The sequence below is a fragment of the Salvia splendens genome, chromosome 5, assembly GCF_004379255.2.
Source record: "Salvia splendens isolate huo1 chromosome 5, SspV2, whole genome shotgun sequence".
Classification (NCBI taxonomy): domain Eukaryota; kingdom Viridiplantae; phylum Streptophyta; class Magnoliopsida; order Lamiales; family Lamiaceae; genus Salvia; species Salvia splendens.
The window spans coordinates 11,651,507-11,673,994 of record NC_056036.1 but is presented as its reverse complement, the minus strand read 5'-3'; the positions used below and the strand labels follow the sequence as shown (position 1 = coordinate 11,673,994).

The 22,488-nt window shown below is 37.8% G+C and overlaps 3 protein-coding genes and 1 pseudogene across 9 annotated transcripts; 1 reads left to right on the top strand and 3 right to left on the bottom strand.

Annotated features, from left to right (window-relative positions):
- Positions 1-2,009: 2,009 nt before the first annotated feature.
- On the bottom strand, positions 2,010-13,017 carry LOC121804634 (beta-1,2-xylosyltransferase-like). Of its 5 annotated transcripts, none has more exons than XM_042204256.1 (3): positions 12,877-13,003; positions 12,275-12,421; positions 2,010-2,381 (listed from the first exon to the last, which is right to left on the bottom strand). In XM_042204256.1, the coding sequence occupies exons 1-3, from the start codon at positions 12,934-12,936 to the stop codon at positions 2,304-2,306; spliced, it is 285 nt and encodes a 94-aa protein (XP_042060190.1). In that variant the 5' UTR covers positions 12,937-13,003; the 3' UTR covers positions 2,010-2,303. The 5 variants fall into 5 exon arrangements, 1 of the variants encoding a protein (XP_042060190.1); XR_006051183.1 differs by lacking the exon at positions 2,010-2,381 and adding an exon at positions 5,818-5,946; XR_006051184.1 differs by lacking the exon at positions 2,010-2,381 and adding an exon at positions 9,167-11,635 and having other exon boundaries at positions 12,275-12,424; positions 12,911-13,017.
- On the top strand, positions 2,251-6,188 carry LOC121804633. 3 transcript variants are annotated; one of them, XM_042204252.1, is made up of 9 exons: positions 2,251-2,390; positions 2,474-2,722; positions 3,037-3,070; positions 3,240-3,417; positions 3,560-3,635; positions 3,730-3,778; positions 3,852-3,977; positions 5,730-5,834; positions 5,946-6,188. In XM_042204252.1, exons 2-9 carry the CDS (start codon positions 2,652-2,654, stop codon positions 6,171-6,173), a joined length of 867 nt encoding a protein of 288 aa, XP_042060186.1. In that variant the 5' UTR covers positions 2,251-2,390; positions 2,474-2,651; the 3' UTR covers positions 6,174-6,188. The 3 variants fall into 3 exon arrangements, with proteins under 3 accessions (XP_042060186.1, XP_042060188.1, XP_042060187.1); XM_042204254.1 differs by having other exon boundaries at positions 3,852-3,993; positions 5,946-6,113; XM_042204253.1 differs by having other exon boundaries at positions 5,730-6,113.
- Positions 7,281-9,064, bottom strand: LOC121804632 (annotated as a pseudogene).
- Positions 13,018-13,793: 776 nt separating the features above from the next.
- Positions 13,794-18,127, bottom strand: LOC121802283 (glycerophosphodiester phosphodiesterase GDPDL4-like). Its single transcript, XM_042201916.1, has 9 exons — positions 17,798-18,127; positions 17,051-17,344; positions 16,688-16,803; positions 16,102-16,597; positions 15,888-15,926; positions 15,474-15,758; positions 15,025-15,164; positions 14,275-14,746; positions 13,794-14,191 (listed from the first exon to the last, which is right to left on the bottom strand). Exons 1-9 carry the CDS (start codon positions 17,892-17,894, stop codon positions 13,902-13,904), a joined length of 2,229 nt encoding a protein of 742 aa, XP_042057850.1. The 5' UTR covers positions 17,895-18,127; the 3' UTR covers positions 13,794-13,901.
- Between the last annotated feature and the right edge of the window lie 4,361 nt (positions 18,128-22,488).

The window sequence follows — 22,488 nt, the reverse complement described above, 5'->3', positions numbered from 1 at the left end:
AATCCAAAGTGGAAAAATTGGGTGAGAAAATGTGAAAACACAGATAGGCTAGTGGGAATTGGCCCCACTAGACCAGACCACCCTTTAAAAATCTTACATTGTCCAAGTTTTAATGTGTGGCACTCTTGACTGTCCAATTCACACTCAAATTGTGTGCATCTATAGTAAGGGTGTGGTGAGTTCATTTTGGGTCAGCAATGGCTGAATTCAATCATCTGGTGCTGGTGAAGTTCAAAGACGACGTCGTTGTGGACGACGTCTTGCAAGGACTGGAGAAGCTCGTCTCCGAAATGGATACTGTCAAGTCCTTTGTCTGGTTAGTAGTGGAGTAGTAGTTAGTTAACCATATATTTCCATATGATGATTGTAATAAATAAAATTGTTTATGATATTGATATGGGCATGCAGGGGACAAGATAAGGAGCCCTGATGTTCTGAGGCAAGGGTTTACGCACTCGTTCTTGATGACATTCGGAAACAAGGAGGAAGCTTTATAGTATTCACAATCAGACCAAAACATGGAGGTGAAAAAATTGAAAGGCTAGTTTAGAATATCTACACAATCCTCACACGGTTTTTACTCTCTAAGATCACGTCACATTCCACACAATAGTTTCATTAATTAACTTCAATAAATATACACCAAGATTTACCAAGATTTAATTTCATAAACATATCAATTATTGTAAATATTTTAATTTGGACTAAAGTTGTATTTTTGGTCATAAATATATGGTTATTTACAAAGTTGGTACATAATATTTGTTTTTTTTTTAATTTGTGAATCTAAAACAAACAAAAATGTTCCCAGAGTCGGTCCTTTTATTACGGAGCCATCAAATCTTGATGGTCAATGCCAATTAAGCTCCATTTGACTAGATTAGATTGCTAATATGAGGTTTACTACTCAATTACTTATAAATTTTTTAGCTAATTATTTAAAAAAATAGAAATTAATTTATTTGAAAACTAAATAGAAAATAAAAAAAATGCAATACTCATCCCCGGTGATGTCTCACATACTTCTCAGTCCTCAATACTCAATCGTCTCTTTCATCTTCGACACTCACTTCTCACTTTAAAAAAAACAACAAACCCTAGGTTCTCACTTAAAATGAACGATGAACCCTTGCAACGATTCATATTCTACATGATTCATCTTCTCATCTTCCAACGGCAAGCTTTGCGACCTTCGTCTGTCGTATGAGAGGCGGACGAAGTTCAAGCACATCCGTCAACTTCGTTCGACTAAAAATCGAGAAGGTAATCTTGCTTCTGTCATTTTTCACCAACTTCTTTGCCTTAAACTAATTGAAAAATGTATATTGATCTTTCTTTGTGAAATTTTATCAAGGAAATGAAGGACATGAGCTTGTGAATATAAACTTAAGGGATGAGTTTTTATTCATATTACGTTCCGTTCTACATAATTTTGGCCATCAAGTGTGCACTTCATGGATTCAGTGAGTGTGTGTATTGTGTGGTGTGTATGTGTGTGCATAGTGTATGGATTCACTGAGAGTGTGTATTGTGTGTTGTGTATGTGTGTGCATCGTGTATGGATTCAGTGGTGTATTGTGTGTTGTGTATGTGTGTGCATCGTGTATGCATTCAGTGAGTGTACAGTGCGCGCACAATTTTTTTCAAATTCAATATTATATTAACAACTCAATTTTACCGAATAAGTATGTTAGAATTAAATTCAAATTCATTTCTTTCCTATTCGATTTCATGAAATTTTAATTGCGTCCACCAAACGGGCTGAAAATTTTGGATTTTAGATAGCATTTAAATATATGCATCGCATATGATTTTGGTTAAAAGAGTAAAGTCCACTTAGATATTATTTTGATAACTTTTGGTCTCATTATTTTGGTCTAAGATAACCATTTTCTATTCAAATTAACAGTTAAAATATTTGACTAATTTAATAACTTAAGGGATCAAAAAGTATTAAAATAATATGTTAAGGAAAGATCACAAGACCAAATTTTTTTAAAAGATAAATGTAAGGGACAAAATTGGATTTTATTTAAACAAAAATTAAGCTTGTGAAAGTGAGGCAATTAAATTGAGGAATATCTGACCCTGCCCGCCAATCCCCAATTGATTTCTCTCTCTTCCTCTCCACCTACAAGCCCTAGGTTGTTTCCCCTCTTCTTTTTTTCCTACAACAACTCTATTGCCATGGCAGCATTCTAATTGCGGAGTCCTTCACTTGATTTTTAGGATTATGGCTCAATCGGAAACCCTTTCCCCAAATGGCGCGGATGACTTCGACCGCATGCCCCTCAACCATCGCCTCAACTTGCTTTTAGCCACCAATTGCGTCTCCATCGACTCCGAATTGAAATCTCGCCAGCTTCAGCAAAATCCATTCCCTGCAATTCGTAAATCATCATCTCCACACTTACTTATCTTCGCTGCATTTTCCTAAATTTCTGTTGTGATCATAATAATTCAAAACCTGCAGGCCATTCTGGGAGATTTAACCACGAAATCGACTCGGAAAATAAGTGCGTGAAATCAAGTCATGTTACTGCTGGAGTATATGAGAAAGCTGCTTCTGTTGTTGAAATTGGAAGTCCTATCGAAGTGAAGATCGAAGATGGTGAAAACAATGTGATATCAAATCAAATTCTGAAGCCGAAATGAGGCATGAACATTTGGATGAGCTGGATCATGTGGTTCTAAAAGAACGATTAAGGAGGCTGCTAACAAGGTTCGGTTTTTTTCTTTTAAGCTGAGCCCTAGATTGGTCGATTTCCTACTGTATGTATGTAGAACATAATGGGCGAAAAAGAAAAAAGTATATCATGACTATCATTTGGAAGTTTGCAGGGGAGAAAACATGTGTCATGTGTGGTTATGCTACTTTATAGTGTTAGGGATTAAGTCTATGTAACTTTTGGAAGCTTATTCCTTACTAGAACCTAGTATCCAATGTATGTAGAAGATTTATACATCATCTTCATCTTGCAGTTGCATATTATTATTGAAGATTTCTTTTTTTGTCTTCCTTCTGTTCTTCTGCAGTGAATGCTTGGGATTGTCCTCGCCAATGCTGAAGGTGGTCTTCTCGTTATTGAGAATTAGATATGGGACATAATGAGTTGTTCCATATTTCAAATGCTCATTTATTATGATTATTGACAAGGAAGTCATTTAGATTTTAATGTGTTGAATACTATGTTTGAGTTTTATTTTTATGATTTTGTCTAAACATAATCTGTATACAGGCATCTTGCTATCTATCTGGTGATATTCGGATTGTGCAAACTCCGGATATACCTAGCTTAGCAAATGTTAAAGTTGAATCTCCAAATCCTGATGATTTTAAGAGTTCTATTGCAAGTACTGTGGGTCAAATGTCATCTAGTAACTTTGTCCCAGTGAAAGCTGAAGTTCATACTGCTGGTGAGTGGTGATACACTTGTAGATGACTTGGATCATATGTTGTTAAGAGAGAGAATGAAACTGTTGTCATCGAGAAATGCTCCTAGTTTGAACACACCCCAAAGTCCTATATCTATGAGCAAAATGACGCATTCTGCTTCAGGTTGTTGGCTAGATCGATCAAAACCTACCCATTCAGTGAAAATCAACCTCCCAAGGAAAAGGAAAAAAACCGCTATGTATGTTTTTCAGAGCTTTGGATTGAATATATAATCCAGAAATTGTACCCTAGAATAACTTTGGTTTATTTTCTTTCCCTGGTGCTAATTGCAGGGGTTCAATTGAAACTGCTATGGAAGAAGATTCCCCTGGACTATTGCAGGTGGTGCAGGCAGTTATTTGCTTGTTCTCATGCTGAAATTGGGTTTCATGCTGATATGTTTAATCACTGACAGGTATTGATAGATAAAGGTGTTGCAGTTGATGAAATTAAGCTTTATGGTGAACCAGAAAGCAAAGATGCTTTGGATGATTCATTCATGCAAGACAGCTTTGGAGAGCTAGAAGAAGTTATTACAAAGGTTGGACAATTGATTTGTAAGGATCTTTTTCTCTTGATATTTGTTATATTTACATTATGCAGGCTAGCCATAAAAGTTGGCATTTATGGTTATAAAATCCATGAACAACTGTTCCTCATGATATGTCGTTTTTTCTTTTACTTTCATGTAACACATCAACTTTTTCTTAGCTCATTGAACAAAGAACTTCATTGTGGTTTTTAGATATAGAGAAGGCAACGTTGTTGTGTATGATAAGTGCTGAGCTTGAGCTAGGGGCTTTATACGGCATGTTTGGAGGGAGTCGAAGATGTACACTGAATGGTCATGGAATAGTTTTTTGTTGAAAAACATAAGAAACTTGAACCTGTCGAAGTGGTTAATGGAATAATTAAAAGATTACTGCCATCACTTAATGATTGGAGAGAATTGAAGATGTCATTTGTTGAAAGTTTAATTCCAGGTTTATTAGAATACATTTGTGAAAAACTATGAAATTCCCAGTTTCATTGTGGGCTTAAGTGAAGAGTGATTGTTTCATTTGATGCTGGTTAAAGGCATACCTTATGGAGTTCTAGACTCACGTGCTTGCTCAACATTTTCGTACTACAAAATAGGCAGAATTGCAATTTCTATTATTCTGGGCAGCTACCAGTCTATGGAATATTTCTGACTAGTTAGTGCAGTGGACAGTGGTAAGTTAAGACCATGAATTCTTATGTCTAATTTTAATTTAGAGCTGAAATCAATTTTATGATAGGCCACCCGAGGTCATAAAACTTATAATTTCTACAAAACTCCTGTATTATCAGTGTGTGAAAATTTTATGACTGAGTTAGGGCAGTTGTAAATTAAGAGCATGAATTCTTATGTTTTTTAATTTAGAGCTGAAATCAGTTTTAGGATAGGCCACATGAAGTCATAAAGCTTACTATTTCTATTAAAATCATGTATTCTGGCAATAGTTAGTGTTAAAAATTTATCACTGAGTTAGTGCAGTGGTAAATTAAGAGCATGTGTGTTTTTAATTTAGAGCTTAAATCAATTTTTATACCACATGAAACCATGGTGATTCATAAATGTATCATTATTGTCATACTGTTTTGGAATTTGGGTAGCGGTTCGTAGACATTAATCTATGCTTTATAACTACTGGCAAGTTGTTCGAATCAAATGAAACATTTATAGTTTCTAGCACTAGTAGCATGGATTCTTATGTTTTTTTTATTTAGAGCTGAAATTAATTTTTTGATAGGTCACATGAAGTCATAAAGCTTATAATCTCTATAAATTCTTGTATATGGTTGGTGTTTAATAAATGTATTCATAATTGTCGCTATTGGACTTTGGGTAGTGGTTTGTATTACACATTAAAATATGCTTTATAGTTTCTAGCTCTAGTGGCTAGTTGTTTGAATCAAACATATGCTAGACGCGCTGAATAGTGGAGTACTGATTAATAAATTTCCCCGACTCCCTGTCCATCACTGTTGGTGGCTTACTGTAATGATGTGATTTGACTATACCAAATCTGTAATCCTTGTCTGTATACTGAATTATGAATGTATTCTTCCAGCCTCCTAGTATTGCTGCTAAGATCTTCATTCTTTTCTATGGCGGTCATCTATTTTGATTCTGGCTCATAGTTCATCTGTTCATGTATATCTAGTAGCATAGTTGATAAAGATGCAGATTAACCATTAATAATTAGTACAATCAGATTGCATTTTGTGGTATTTTAAATGAAGATCTGATCAGTTTATCAATGGACAGCTTTTCTCCCAGCGGGAATCTTTATTGAAGTATGGTCCAGTGCACTGCTCGAAGGGTGAGAGGGTCAGTTACTGTTTGGAATGTTTGTTCTCACTTGTGGAGCAGGTATTTCTTGCACTTTAATTTGGCTTGTGCTGACCATTAATACAAGACCATGAGAGCACATCATTTTTCTTTTGATTCTGGTGATTACTTGATTGACTCATTGTCTTGCAGGCTCACTATCTACAGCATCGACATTGGCCTGTTGAATGGGGATGGTGCCGCGACCTTCAATCTTTTATCTTTGTCTTTGAAAGGCACAACAGGTGTCACTTGTGCAATTATTATTATTATTATTATTATTATTATTATTATTATTATTATTATTATTATTATTATTATTATCAAAAGCTCGGTAGTCTCATGTGCTTATATATTCTAAAGAATGATTCACAAAATTAATGACACTGAAACTAAAAACTACATTTCAAAAAAGAATAAACAGAAAACAGAGGTGAAAAACTTACAAATATTTTTACAAAATTGAAGACAATTAGCCCGATAAAGAATGAGGCAGGTGGACGGCGAGCAGATATCACACATCTAGTAAGATAGTTGGACAAATCCCCCTTTTAAATGGATGTAAAATGGTGCAAATATTTTTCAATAATTTTTCATCCAGCACACAAATTTATACAACAATTTATAGCTGATTCAAGTATATGAAGAAATCAGATATAAGAATGCAGAATTCATAAATACACCTTATGCAAGGAATTTAACAATTACGGGAAATATATGCATTTGTTCACCAATTGAAGATTCATAGCTATGATAACATATTATACCTTTGATCATCGGAACCTACAAGAAATGTGAAGCTTCCGGTCGCGGACTATGCAATGATAACATATTATAAACTGCAGAAAGGTTGCGGGCCAATTGAAATGCCTGTTCCTTTTTTACTAGACTAGCAATCAATCTTTTCTGGTCTCAGAGTACCCTTCACGTCAATCTATATATACAGAGAAGTCATCAATCCATTGTTTTGTCAGAATTCAGAGTTATGAAGTAATGCTATTGCCTGTTCATTTTACTGCACCTTTTCTAGTCTTGCCTAATAGTCTGTAACTCAAGGTAACAGACAAGTATTTTACGGGAAATAAGAAAGGAAATAAAGGTGCTTGGTCTTGAACAAAGACGGTTTCTTTCTTCATGTTTGAAATCGACTACTCAACAAAAATTACAACAGAAAATAATGGTTTCTATCTTCATACTTATACTACAATTCAAGTAGTGAATTTGGAATGGATTTCCACCTGTGACTGTGATCATGAATTTAAAATTTTGAACATGAATTCAATTATCAAATTGCCATTTCATTAAGTTGGTATACATAATTACACATTCAATCAGCTTAAAAAGCAAAACAGAAAGAATGCATACTATTTGGTTCACTATACTCAAATATTTCAGCAGAAACTAAATTGCTGGTAAATGGCCGGTCTGAACTAGATGTTTTATTGCCTTAACAAAATTATAATCCAATTGAGGACATTACTAAAACACTTACAACAGTGTAGAGAGCTTTTCCAAACTTTGAAGTACCATGTGCAGTTTTGGATCAACATCATTTCTTGCAACAAACTCATGAACTGCATCTTTAACCTGAATCCAACTTCTACCTTGAACCTTTCCTTTCATTCTCTCTCATTTTGTTCCTTACGTTAACCACTCTATCCCATTCGTTCTTACTAGCATACATATTAGATATGAGCACCGAGGCTCCTCCTCTCTCTTTCAAAAGCTCAATCTTTCTTAAAACTGCTTCACCAAACTCCAACTCATTGTGAAGCCTACAACTACTCAGTAAAGATCCCAAAACAACCAGATTAGGCTCCATCGGTATGCTCTCAACAACACTATAAGCTCTTTTAATCATCCCAGCTCTTCCCAAGAGATCAACAATGCATCCATAGTGACGAAGGTCAGGCTTAATTTTGTACCTTCTCCACATCAAGTCAAAAATGCACAAACCTTGGTCGAGCAGGCCAGAGTGTGCACATGATGAAAGAATCGCGACAAGGGTCATTGCATAGGGGGCAAGTCCGTGGAGTGGATCCATTTGAGAGAACACACACAGTGCATCTAGTCCTCGACCATGCATACCGTATGCTGTGATAACGGCCGTCCAAGAATACAAATCCTTCTTCACATTCTGAATTTCATCGAAAACTCTATTTGCGTTGCTTAAATCTCCACATTTTGCATAGGCGTCAATCAGGGAAATAGAATTAGAAACGTCAGTTTCGATCCATCCAGCCTTTTCTAATAAAGCATGGAAGCATTTAGTAAGATTTGCATATCCTAGACCACCACAAGCTGACATTGCAGAGATGATGGTGACAACATTTGGATGTGGTTGGCGGTCATCGGCCATCAAATCTTTTAAAACTCTAAGTGCTTCCATGTAATTGGAATGTGCGACGAGCCCGGATATCATGCTCGTCCATGTAACGACATCTTTGTCCAACATTTCATCGAACACATTCCGTGCATCCATTGCCGAGTCCCGAATTGCATAGGCACTGAGTACGGAATTCTGAACAAACAAATTGTGATTGAAACCGAATTTCAGAGCATGACAATGAACTTGTTTCACAAAAAACAGATCCAAACTAGGCCCACCAGCCTGGAGCAAGAATGTGAATGTATATGTGTCGGGGAATATTCTTTCTCTAACCATTTTCGTGTAAAAATGCAGAGCAATCATGTGATCTAACCCGGAGAAGAATCTAATCAGGGTATTCCAGGAAAAAAATATTGGGTCTTTCGATCCTCCTGAAGATCTGAATTCCAAACTCAGAATTTTCGATACGGTTACATTCTTCCGACTCTCGACCAAGCTCAAATAGAGTATGCGACTCATGATGAAGGGGTTGCGGTGAAGACCCGTTACAAATACTTCAGCAACAAATTGCTTGAGATGATGAAGTGTTTTCATCCATCCTTTCTCGAAAAGTTGCAACCTGGGGTGTCTTTGAAACAATTGGTTGCTTTGAACCCAGTTGGAAGAATCAGGTTGCGACGAACAACTGAATCTTCTCTGAAGACTTAGCAGCGGTAGGGATGATTCTGGTAGTTGCTTAAGAATAACAAATTGATTATTTGTGAAAAGATTTTTGAATGGCATTCCAAAGTCGGTAATTGATGATGCTATATAAATTTAGTGACTTTCGTGTTGAAAGATTTTCCCTGATTGCCTTCACCTCCGTTCCTTCAACTAATCAATGATTTAGAGTTAATTCAGTAAACAATAGAGCTCTAATTGCAATAACACATAACAGAATACAAAATAATCCAAGCCCTAAATTTGAGGTGAATAACAACAAACTAACTTAATAGAGAAGGGAGACTGATGGAGGTGGTGGCTGGCAGGCCACACGCATCGGAGGTCTAATTCTTCAAGTCCAACATAGTCATCGTCATCGCCTTCAAATGCTTCTTCCTCTTCTTCTTGCTCTAATTCTTCTTCATGTATCCTTTCTTGATGTGCTGCGGTCCTTGTGTCTTTCTTAGAACCTCGAACAAAACATTTGAAAAATTCTTTTTTTTTGACCTAGCATATGCTGTAGACTCTCCAATTCCCGAAGCCTCATAAGCAGATTCCCGGTCTAGTGTATCGCCGTCAAAAACCAAAATATTGTCGTGTTTACAACTTCAACATCGTCTAATTCTCCAACTTCTACCTTGTGAAAGATTGTGTGAAAGATTGCATTTTGTTGGAGAATTAAAGAAAAAATCAATCCCATTAGACAATGGGATATTAAAGAAAAAATCAATCTCATTTCACTCAACGACATTGATGAGTGTAACGAATAGTTGGTTGGAGAATTAGACGATGTTAAAGTTGTAAACACGACAATATTTTGGTTTTTGATGGCAGTACACTAGACCGGGAATCTGCTTATGAGGCTTCGGGAATTGGAGAGTGTACAACATATGCTAGGTAAAAAAAAGAGTTTTTCACATCATCTAGTTTTGTTCGAGGTTCTAAGAAAGACACAAAGACCGCAGCACATCAAGAAAGTATACATGAAGAAGAATTAGAGCAAGAAGAAGAGGAAGAAGCATTTGAAGGCGATGAGGATGACTATGTTGCACTTGAAGTGCTGTTACGTATAGATTGCTCGACCTCCGACGCGTGTGGCCTGCCAGCCACCACCTCCATCAGGCTCCCTTCTCTATTCAAGTTAGTTTGTTGTTCTTCACTTCAAATTAGGGCTTGGGTTATTTTGTATTCTGTTTTGTGTTATTGCAATTAGAGCTCTATTGTTTACTGAATTAACTCTAAATCATTGATTAGTTGAAGGAACGGAGGTGAAGGCAATCATGAGAAATCTTTCAACACGAAAGTCACTAAATTTATAGAGTATCATCAATTACCGAATGGGATAGAGTGGTTAACGTAAGGAACAAAATGAGAGAGAAAATGAAAGGAACGGTTCCAGGTAGAAGTTGGATTCAGGTTAAAGATGCAGTTCATGAGTTTGTTGCAAGAAATGATGCTGATCCAAAACTGCACATGGTACTTCGAAGTTTGGGAAAGCTCTCTACACTGTTGTAAGTGTTTTAGTAATGTCCTCAATTTGATTACAATTTTGTTAAGGCAATAAAACATCTAGTTCAGATAGACCATTTACCAGCAATTTAGTTTCTGCTGAAATATTTGAATATAGGGAACCAAATAGTATGCATTCTTTCTGTTTTGCTTTCAAGCTGATTGAATGTGTAATTATGTATACCAACCTTATAATATGGCAATTTGATAGTTGAATTCATGTTCAAAATTTTAAATTCATGATCACAGTCACAGGTGGAAATCCATTCCAGATTCACTACTTGAATTGTAGTATAACTATATAAGTATGAAGATAGAAACCATTATTTTCTGTTGTAATTTTTGTTGAGTAGTCGATTTCAAACATGAAGAAAGAAACCGTCTTTGTTCAAGAACAAGCACCATTATTTCCTTTCTTATTTCCCGTAAAATACTTGTCTGTTACCTTGAGTTACAGACTATTGGGCAAGACTAGAAAAGGTGCAGTAAAACGAACAGGCAATAGTATTACTTCATAACTCTGAATTCTGACAAACAATGGATTGATTACTTCTCTGTATATATAGATTGACGTGAAGGGTACTCTGAGACCAGAAAAGATTGATTGCTAGTCTAGTTAAAAAGGAACAGGCATTTCAATTGGCCCGCAACCTTTCTGCAGTTTATAATATGTTATCATTGCACAGTCCGCGACCGGAAGCTTCACATTTCTTGTAGGTTCCGATGATCAAAGGTATAATATGTTATCATAGGTCTGAATCCTCAATTGGTGAACAAATGCATATATTTCCCGTTATTGTTAAATTCCTAGCATAAGGTGTATTTATGAATTCTGCATTCTTATATCTGATTTCTTCATATACTTGAATCAGCTATAAATTGTTGTATAAATTTGTGTGTTGGATGAAAAATTATTGAAAAATATTTGCACCATTTTACATCCATTTAAAAGGGGGATTTTTCCAACTATCTTACTAGCTGTCTGATATCTGCTCACCGTCCACCTGCCTCATTCTTTACCGGGCTAATTGTCTTCAATTTTGTACAAATATTTGTAGGTTTTTCACCTATGTTTTCTGTTTATTCTTTTTTGAAATGTAGTTTTTAGTTTCAGTGTCATTAATTTTGTGAATCATTCTTTAGAATATATAAGCACATGAGACTACCGAGCTTTTGATAATAATAATAATTGCACAAGTGTCACCTGTTGTGCCTTTCAAAGACGAAGATAAAAGATTGAAGGTCGCGGCACCATCCCCATTCAACAGGCCAATGTCGATGCTGTAGATAGTGAGCCTGCAGGCTAGCCATAAAAGTTGGCATTTATGGTTACAAAATCCATGAACAACTGTTCCTCATGATATGTCATTTTTTCTTTTACTTTCATGTAACACATCAACTTTGTCTTAGCTCATTGAACAAAGAACTTCATTGCGGTTTTTAGACATAGAGAAGAAACATAATATACATGACCTACTTTTAACCACAATGACACCATGGAAATGCTTCCCTGTGCTACTGATCCTCTGTGATTTTTCTTGTCATTTTTACTTCATTAGCAAGTTCAACAAGTGAAATGATCAAATCATTCTACACAACATTCGACCCAACTTCCATGATCAAAACACCATCCATTCAAGAGGCATAGGTGATCACCTGACCTTAATTATCTTTGGACTACTACAGCTCATACTTCACAAGACTGGTTTTCACTAGTTCTTTAGCATGTCTTTTGTATAACGGTAGACAGGAGTGTTTTTCCTTACATTAATAAGATCAAGTATCATAAGTGATATGCTAGATTAACTAGATTTTAAGACACACAATGTAAATTTCCAACATACAAATTACAGAGAAATCAACCTGGTTATGACTCAGAGTGCAGCCGTTTGCTAATGTTCTACAAGTGGGTAAAAAGCTAAATCAAGTCAAGGCAGCATACCTCACAGTGACCATCTACAAACACCAAATGAGGTCGATTAGGCAAGCCAGTGACCCTGGAGGCCACATAAGCACTGTACCACTCAGTAACTGTGTGAAACAAGTTTGCATATTCAAATCGAGTAACTAAAATTGCTGGATCTTCAATCTACTGCAACAATAAGAAGAAAACATCATACAAATGTTTAAATTTCCATGAATACACTTCAGACAAAAAGAAAATATATAGAAACCACATCATTCAGTTACAACTGGAAGCAGTAGAACCAGCAACTTCAATTTTTAGCTAAACATATTACTATAAGAGAATCTTCTAATCAAATTATTCTCAAATACATGTCTCTTTAATGCTTTAATACAAACTCGATCACCAAAACATAGATTAGCTTTAAAATTCAGAACTTATAAATCTCATACAGATTTAAAGCTTACTGTACACTGAAAACCTCACACACAATACATTTCAAAGATTCATTTAATCCAATCAAATTATTGCCAATCAATCATAATTAAACAACTCAATCCAAAATCTCACCGAAATCACATCTAAATAAATAGATTCAAAACTAAAAAATGAAAAGTATCTACAATTCCAACACCAACCTTAGAGCAAACAAATTCATGGGGATCAACTAACCGAGTGGAACGGATCAAGTCGCGCATAGTATGTCTGAGAATTTCACCTTTCTGAAAAACGCCAATAGGAGTGCCGTTTTCAATAAATATTGTATTAAAAAATTAATAGTAAAACGCCTTCTTGGTTGGCGTATTTACTTAATAAAACAGGAATAATAAAGTGGTACATTTTTCTCGAGGGATGGGTGGGTTCCTCATTCAAGCAAATCATATGTTGACACGTCGGATACACTACCATGAATATAGAGGAATTTTTCAGTAAAAAACTCACAAAATACTATAAAGCCTAAAATCTCTATTTAGGTACTCAACACTATAAAATCAGAATGAAATGTAGTGAAGTGTTTAATTATACAGATCTTTTTGTGTGCGCGCAATAAGTTATTAGTCAAAGATCCCTAACTTACTAGATATTATACCATGTGTTTCATCAAGTCATCATTTATTAGTCTATTTATAAGATACTACTCCCTCCGTCCCACTCAAGATGACCACATTCTTGAGTGGCACGGGATTTTAGGAAGTGTTGTTGGGTGGAATAAAGCAGAGAAGAGAAATGTAGTTGAATATTTTAATGAGGAGAGATGAGAGAGTAGGTTATTTCCAAAATTAGAAAGTGGTCATCTTTATTGGGACAAACAAAAAAGGAAATGTGGTCATCTTGAATGAGACGGAGGGAGTAATACATTTCAATGTATTGTTTTAGTAAAATTTTCAAACTAAATTTTCTTTTATCATTATTCGTTATACAGGTATTTAACGCAGAAAGGAACACTAGTTAGTAGCAAATTATACTATTTGTTCATGTCGTGATTTGCAAAGAACAGCGATCCAGATAAAATATTTATTGTGAAAAAATAGCATCTCGGAAACAAAAATGAAAATACCTACAAGAAGGCAATTCCTCAAGCTCAAAATGTATGTAAGTCATAAAAACAACCAAGAATATATAAACATCACAAAATGGTGGCCAACATATTTAACTATCAACATCAGCATAACACAAGAGCTGCATAAAAAACAGAAATGCCACTGAGGATGGCGCTTCCCACCAACGTAGGCTGCCCGTTTGCTGCAACAGGGCCGGGTGCTGTCGTACCAGTGTTGTTAGTCGGTGCCCTGACTGGGGGCAGAGGAGGCTCGATCACACTCTCATCCGTAAGAGTGGGATTCGGAGCCTCTGCCGGAGGCTGACTTCGCTTGTCCATAATTGTAAGAAGGCCGCCAGCCGGGGCTGGTAACATGTATGGTGGGACATCTTCATACCCTAAACACCGGTTTCCTGTATGCCGATAAGAAAAGAGGGGGATAGTTAGATGTGTAAGCAAGCACAACGGAAACCTATACGTTTCGAAACAGACTCACTTTTGTATTTTGCAGCAGTTGCAGGGAAGTCGGTTATGACACCGCTGATTAAATAGCTACTGACGTGAGAGTTAATCTCCATATATGGATCAGAGAAGAAGTCCCATGGCTGAGACACGTACTCGTTTTGGAAAAGATGCACATAAACTGAAAGATTGAAGGCTTGAAGTTTTTGAACTACGGTTGTGACGTGGGTGGTGAAGAGCTTGTCGGTGGGATAGACAGATTCTTTGGAGAGGACCACAGAGCTAGCGAATTTCTTTATCTCTGAAATGGTCGAGTTCAAGATATCACCGACATCCTCGTCAACCAGGTAAACAAGCTCATAGTTACTGCTGCTCTTAAACTTTGACAGTACGGCACTGTCACTGGATCTTATCATAACCTTCTTATTGATCCCGGCTTTGCTTAGCGTATCCAAAACCACGTCGGTCACACCTAAACCTTGGTTTGCAGCCAGATACGCAGCGTTCTGCATGGACAAATACGATAGAACCATGTTCATCATTCACCTTTAATAGAGTAGTTTATGAAGTCTTTGCTAGTTGCTAGTCACTATAGTCTAATACTAAACAAATATGTGGAATGATAATTTCCAATCAAATCAGAAGCATGCTGCATGAATGGGGGTGTATGTATGTATGTATGTATGTATGTATGTATGTATGTATGTAAATTTAAGCATATACACATGTATGAATGTAAATATATTTGGAATAGTGAGAAATGAAGAATATAATTTTAACTCACCTCAATGCTGATTATGACACCACTGACTGCAGATGTATTTGCAACCGTCAAAAAGTCAGATAACTGCATGAAGTTCCCAGCATTTTTGAATTTTGGATTCCGGAACAACTGATATTTCGTATATGGGTTGTAAATAGCAGCTGCATTCAAACAAAAATAACATGTTATTAGTAAATACAGAAAATACCTAGTCTTCAGCAGTCAAATAATCAAATATGCAAGAACCTTATGGATGCTAAATGAAGACTGTATCTGTTAACTTTGAGCTCCACCTGTCTAGGACTCGTGAATATAATCAAGTTCTCAAAGCTGATATCTTCACTCATTAGGAAAAAAACTTTGGTTTCACAAAAATGATGGGTATTGATTTTGAAAAGGGGATGATGAATTTTCGTGTCCTTTTTCATAGTCTTGGCTATATTATTAGGTGTGGAGTATATAACACTTACGTTGTATGGTCTTAATTTCGCTCCATGTGAGATTATAGGCGAAAATTCCTTTTTCTATGCCAAGTTCTGGATTGTCTGTTGCCCTGTTGATGAAGTCGGATTGAGAAACAGTTGTTCTATCCCTGAGGTTGATGGATCCCAAGCAAAAAGGTATTCCGTCATTGGTTATTTGAACAGGACAATCAAGTATATCTGCACCATCTGATACAGCCTTTTCATATGCCTTATCAGTACAACCAGGATAGTCTCCACTCGCTCCCTCGTTTGAGATAACCAAAACATTGGCTGCATTCATGGGAGAAATAGGGACACGTCAGCATCTAACCTCTCAAACTTGGCAACATCATACTCCAAAGAGGTGTATGTATTGCAAGTGAAACTACAAAGAAAATTCATGATAAGAATTCTTCTTACCTTTGACAGAATCGTTTTTGCTCATGTGGGCATAGCAATCTGCAGTAGATTAACAGATTAATCATCATCATGTAAGCATCTATCTGAAAGTGTCAATGCTCTATTGCAAAAGTAAAAAGGTGAACCGAAAAGTGCAAGTTTGTAGCAGGATCTTTAACAGGCTATTCCAATGCCCATTTTCATAGAAAATATAGGTACTAAAGATCTTACTCACCGATAGTTGCTGATGCAGTCACTGGGAAGTCAGAGATTACACCATCGACAGAAAATTTTCCATTGTCAATGAAGGACAGATACTCAGCCACAGGATCATAGCTGTAATTATATGGTAATGTAGCATCATTTACAAAATTATATCCAAAAACTTCTAGACCTGCTGCATGAGCATCATTAACAAGTGATTTGGCTTGCTGTAAATATAAGCTGCTGTCCACAGGTATTATGTAGGTTTTGGGAACAAGAATCCCAGCAGCAAATGTTTTAACTAATGTAAGATTCGTCAGAAGTGAACCATAAGTTTGGTTTGTTGTGGGCTCCACTAGATCAGGCTCCAGAAATTGGAAGACAAGCTTAGTTGTTCTAAACCTTGATGCAATATTCCTCAAGAAGCCAACCTCTGGTGATGAAATATAACTAATAGCAAAGCGTCTGGATGCAGAAACAACGAAGTTCCGCATACTCTGGTTATGTTGGGTGAAGAATGCATCATGCTGCATATGGAGAAAAAAAAAAGACTGGTCAGGGAAAATCAAGTAATAGCTTACAGAGATTCAACATGATCAACAGGAGTTTGTTCGTACCGGTACGCTTAACCACAATCCAGGTGGTTTTATGTTTGTGACCACATCATCTACAGTAAGAATTATATTCTGAGAACTATCATAATTGGGAGACCGAGAATATATCCTCTGTTTAACTGTTACAAGAACAAAAGACTGTCAGTGAAGTTGCAGCAACTACTGATTCTAACTTCCAGAACAAGAACTATGGAGGCATAACTAAAATATGGAATGATAGCTCAATAACATTGAGAGATCATTTGTAAGTGATGCATAGAAAGTACTACTATATGTGATGAGAACCAAAATACTATATGTGATGAGAACCAAAATCTTTATAAGTCAAGGATAAAGCAGAACCGTTTTTGGGATGATCCAACTTACTATTCACGGGTTCTAGATCCTTAAGGGTGAAATCCACAGAAAACCATCCTTGAGTCGAGACACCGTTGACAAGATAGGTCTTGCGCCCCTTTGGATACACTACATCAATGTCGGAAGCATTATCTAGCTTGATATCTGGAAAGCAAATTCCTGCCCCATCCTTAGTAAGCTGAAGATCACACCACACGAGCGTATCTGGCAAGCCAGTCTGCACTGCAAAACTATAGGCGTTCAAACTCGAGTCAGGAAATATCCCTGAAAATCCACCCCTTGCTATCACCAAAGGCTGGTTTCCTGCAAATCAGATAACAGAAAGTAAGTCCTTGACCATACTGAGCATTTTTTGTAATACCAAGAGAGAAAACATAAGCATGTCTTTATGATTTACTAAAAACTATACAAGACAGACATCCACTCAACACCACAAGGATCATAACTCTCTCTACTATAGAAATACGAGATCTTTTCTGTAGCTGCAGTTCGGAAGGCATAAAACATCTTATTTCTTAATTAAACCATTCTCATTCCTATTGAATGAATCAATCAACAAATTAAAGCAAAAATCAAGAGCAATTAGCAGTTCTAAAACACGGACTGAAATGCACATATATAATCAGCTACAAATACAAACATGCATAATCCAATTAACAGTTAACCAAGATTTTCACATTTCCATACGAAAAAAGAGCAATTGAGAAGAAAGGAGCAAAGGTAAAGCTAAGCAAAGAAAAAGGAGATCTTAGTTACCGCTAAGCGTCTGCCACAGAGCGGAGCGGTTTCCAGATCCCTGAGCAGAAACCAATGCGCAAAGCAGGAGAAAACACAAGGGGCAGAGCTTCCACATTGCCGGCGGTAGTTGGTCGCCGGAAAATAGATCGTGCCGCTGCTTTTCACTGACAACTTCCTCGGTAAACGTGAAGCAGAGCAATAATCTCTCGCCTCACTCTGCGCTGGGAGAGACGAAGTAGAGAAAGAGAGAGAGAGAGTTGTGTTGTAGAAATGATTCTCTATTGTTTCATTGAAGAAGGAAGCACGTTCTGGTATCCTTTTTAATGTTGGAGATGCGTTGTTTTAGTTCATTAATTTTATGTTTTACTATTTAATACTACAATCTGTAGAGGTTCAAATCGGCAAATAAAATTAAATTCAATGACTATGAGCATCATCTGATTGAATTTTTTAATTAAATAAAAGGGTTGTTGTAAAATGAACGCGCTCCAGCATTTTCTTTTCTGTTTTCTTTTTATATTTGTCCGATTCCGGCTTCAGCCACGGCTTCTGCGCCGATCTCAAGGATATGAAAAATACGATAATATTTTGGTTACTAAATCAAAGTAAAAGAACAAAATGGAATAATTAATTTTACGTTGGGTGTACTAAAAATCTCTTTATGCTAGACAAAAATATGGGTTGTGCTAGTACTATCAAATTGTCTTATTATCTCTAAAAATAGAAATACATTCTTTTATTGGAAATAATTTAAGGCTTTTATTTTTTCAATTGACTGTAATTGTTGTGATAATAAGTATTGATTTGACTTAGATTATATTTTGGATTGGATTTTTGCCTAATCTGAATCAGTCCGAAAATATGACATTCGATGAAAATTAAATTCAAATACCTTATTATCGAAAACGAAAAATCTGAATTACGACATCCAATCTGAAATTATATTAAAAATATAAAAAAATTAAAATCTAATATTAAAATCTGAAAATCTAATACCACCAAATATCAAATTGCATTAAAAGTGTTCAATACAAATACCAAATTGTCAAATACGGAGTACCATTTTTTTATAACAAATATCCACAATATAACAATACTCTTTAAATCATGCCCCCTAAAACTTCATGTTAATATGCCTTGAATTTGTTTCCTAATTGGGATAGAAATATGTTTCCTAATTGGGATAAGATTATGTTTTCTAATTAGAATAGGATCTCATGTGTGCCTATTTATATGTGAGTAGAGCACATAATTATGAGTTCTTAGATCTGAAATCTGTAACTGCAGTCATAATACAATTTGCTATCCGTTCTTATCCGTGGATGTAGCCAATTGGCGAACCACGTAAATTCTGTGTCTCCTTAGAGCATCCACAATGGGCGGACGATAGGCCGCCCGATGCCTCGGGCGCGCCATCGTCCGCGCCCTATAGATCGTCTGAGGACGATATGCGGAGGATAGGGCATCGTCCGTGCCATCGTCCGCCCAGTGTGGGCGACGCGGACGATGCAACCCATTTTTGTTTTTTTATTCCAATAAAATTATTTATATAAATACCCCCTACCCTACCTTCATTTGTAACCTTTCCATTCACTTTTCCACACTCAAATTACACTATAAAATAGATTCCGATGAATACCCAAGTCCGAATAGTCCGATGTTTGGGGTGGTGCATGTTGGCCGGGTACAGACCCTGACGAATATCGGTCGTTCGACTCCAACACGCAGTACGATCCCGAATTCAGTACGGATTCGTACGGTCTGTCTGACATGGAGCCGTCTCCAACTCACCTCGCCGCGCCGCGCCCTCCGCCGCCGCCAGAAAGAAGCGAAACCAGCACCGGGTGTACAAGGTGCCACCTCCGGAAACGAATGAAGAGTACGCCCCCGGGAGGACGAACTACCAACCGGATGAAACCCTCGTCTTGGCGAGGTGTTAGGTGGATATTTCGGAGGACCCGGTATTCGCGAACAACCAAAAACAGGTTGCGTACTGGGAGCGCATCGCCGAGAGCTACAATGAGGCAAAGCCGCCGAGCGCGTACAAGCGCCATAGGGAGCAGCTCCGCAAGCACTGGGATCAGGTGAAGAAGCAAGTCAACCTGTTCTCGGCGGAGTACGAGAAGTGCTCGAGGGAGCAGGGAAGCGGCGAGAGCTTGAGCGATGTGCGCGATAGAGCGCTGTTGTCGTACCAGTCAATGTACGGCGACTTCAAGCATTTCAACATCTGGGCGCTCTTGAAGGACAAGCAGAAGTTCCAGAGCGGGATTCTGTCATCGGCTGCGCCAAAGAGGACGAGGACCACCGAAACCGGTGCTTACACAAGCAGCGAAAGCGGCACATATCCGGTGGACCTCAACCGGACGATGTACTAGGAGGAGAAGAGTTCTGGCACACCGGTGTCTTCCCGACGTCCCATTGGCGTCAAGGCTGCCAAGAACAAGGGGAATGCGAAGGCGACATCCTCCTCGCAAGCCGCGGCCGCCCCCCATCGCCGATCCCGATCCCGACCCGGCGGCACTTGCCTACGCGGAGTTGGCAGCAGCCGCAAACCGGAAGACGTTGTTGGACACGCACAACGCCCTCATGCAATGTCAGGACCCGACCAAAGCCGAATACCTCCAGGGGATGATCGATGAGCTGCGCCGCAAGTTGGGACTTTGGTAGAGTAGTCAACTTTTTTTCATTTCTAACTCGTGTAAAACTTTTTTTTAATCAATGTAGGATTTGTCGTTTTTAATTAATCGTGGTATTTTTTAATTATTTTGCATTGACATATTTGAAAACATTTAAATTAATTAACAAAACAATAGTGAAACCTATAGGGCGGCCTTTAAGGCGGCTTATAGAGCGCCCCACTGCAGGTGCAAGGGTAGGAGGATAAATTGCTGACGTGGCGGTGCATAGGGCGGGCTTTAGGGCTTCCCTTATGGCGCCCCACTGCTAATGCTATTACGTTATTTCATTTGTCGATTACACAATTACTCTATCATGTCATAACAAACTGGTGTCAGCCTGGTTTTCGGACTAGGGTTTTGAATTCCGCATCTGTTAGGGTTTCTGTGTTAATCGATCAAGATGTCTGCTCTGAACTTGAAGGTCGACAAATTCACCGGGAGAAATAGTTTTGGCTTATAGAAGATCAAGATGCGATCTCTGCTAAAGCAGCAGGGTTTGTGGGCGCCGCTCAAAACAAAGAAGACAATGGAGGATGATGAGGAGTGAACAACCTTAGACGAAAAGGCCCACTCGACCATCATGTTGTGCCTGTCTGAAGATGTTATCATCGAAGTTGCTGATCAGGAGACTGCGGTTGCTCTTTGTACTAAGTTGGAGAGTCTATATATGACGAAGTCTCTAACCAACAAGTTGCTCCTGAAGCAACGTTTGTTTCGATTACGCATGCATGAAGGTATGCCCCTTCGGGATCATCTGGAAAATTTGAACAAAATTTTGCTGGATTTGCGTAATATTGATGTTAAAGTAGAAGATGAGGATGCTGCTTTAATTCTGCTAAATTCTTTGCCTGTGTCGTACGAGAATTTCGTTGAGTCTTTTATGACTGGGAAAGAAACTCTGTATTTGGAGGATGTTCGATCTGCTCTTCACATTAGAGAGGATCGTCAACAGGCAACGAGTTCAGCCACAGAAAATATGGCATCGGGACTATCTGTTACAGGTAAGGGACAGAAAAAATTCGGACAGAAGAAGCAGAACTCCAAAAGTTCAAAAGGTCCTAAAGCCCCTAAGTCTGATGACATTTGCAGATATTGTAAAGAACCAGGGCATTGGAAGGTTAACTGTCCAAAGATAAAGAAGAAATTGGGCAAGAAAGAGGATGCTAACGGTTCTGCGACTTTGGCAGAAGCTGATGATGCAAACTCGGAAGAAGAACTGGCCTTGGTTGCGGATGAACAGTCATACTGTAATGATGTGTAGATTTTAGATTCTGGAGCATCGTATCATCTCTGTCCTCACAGGAAGTATTTCACCACTTATGAGCAGATAGATGGAGACAATGTTACCATGGCCAACAATGCTGTCTGCAAGGTGGTTGGCATCGGCTCAATCAAGATTAGGACGCATGATGGGGTCTTCTGCACCTTGAACGGTGTTAGGCATGTTCCACAAATGACGAAGAATCTGATATCGCTGAGTACTTTTGACAGTAAGGGTCTCAGTTTCAAAGGTGAAGGTGAAGTAATGCGTATTCTGAAAGGTTCGAAGGTGGTTCTGACAGCTCTGAAACAAGGTACCTTGTATGTTCTGAGAGGTTCCATCGTGGAAAATTCTGCTAATATGGTATCATCCGAGGTTGCAACCAAGGATATGACCAAGCTGTGGCATATGAGGCTCGGTCATATGGGAGAACGTGGCATGAGAATCATGTCAAATCGTGATTTTCTTTCTGGGAATAAAGTACAGAAACTTGATTTCTGCGAACATTGTGTATTTGAGAAGCTTCATCGCAACAAGTTTCCAAAGAAGGGTGTTCATCGAACGAAAGGGACACTTGACTACATTCATATGGATTGTTGGGGTCCCTCACGTGTTGAATCTATTGGAGGACACAAGTATTTTGTGTCGATGATTGATGACTACTCGAGGATGACTTGGGTGATTATGATGAAACGTAAAGGTGAAGCATTCAATAAGTTCAAAGAGTGGAAGACTCTGATTGAAAACCAGACAGGGAAGAAGATCAAGCG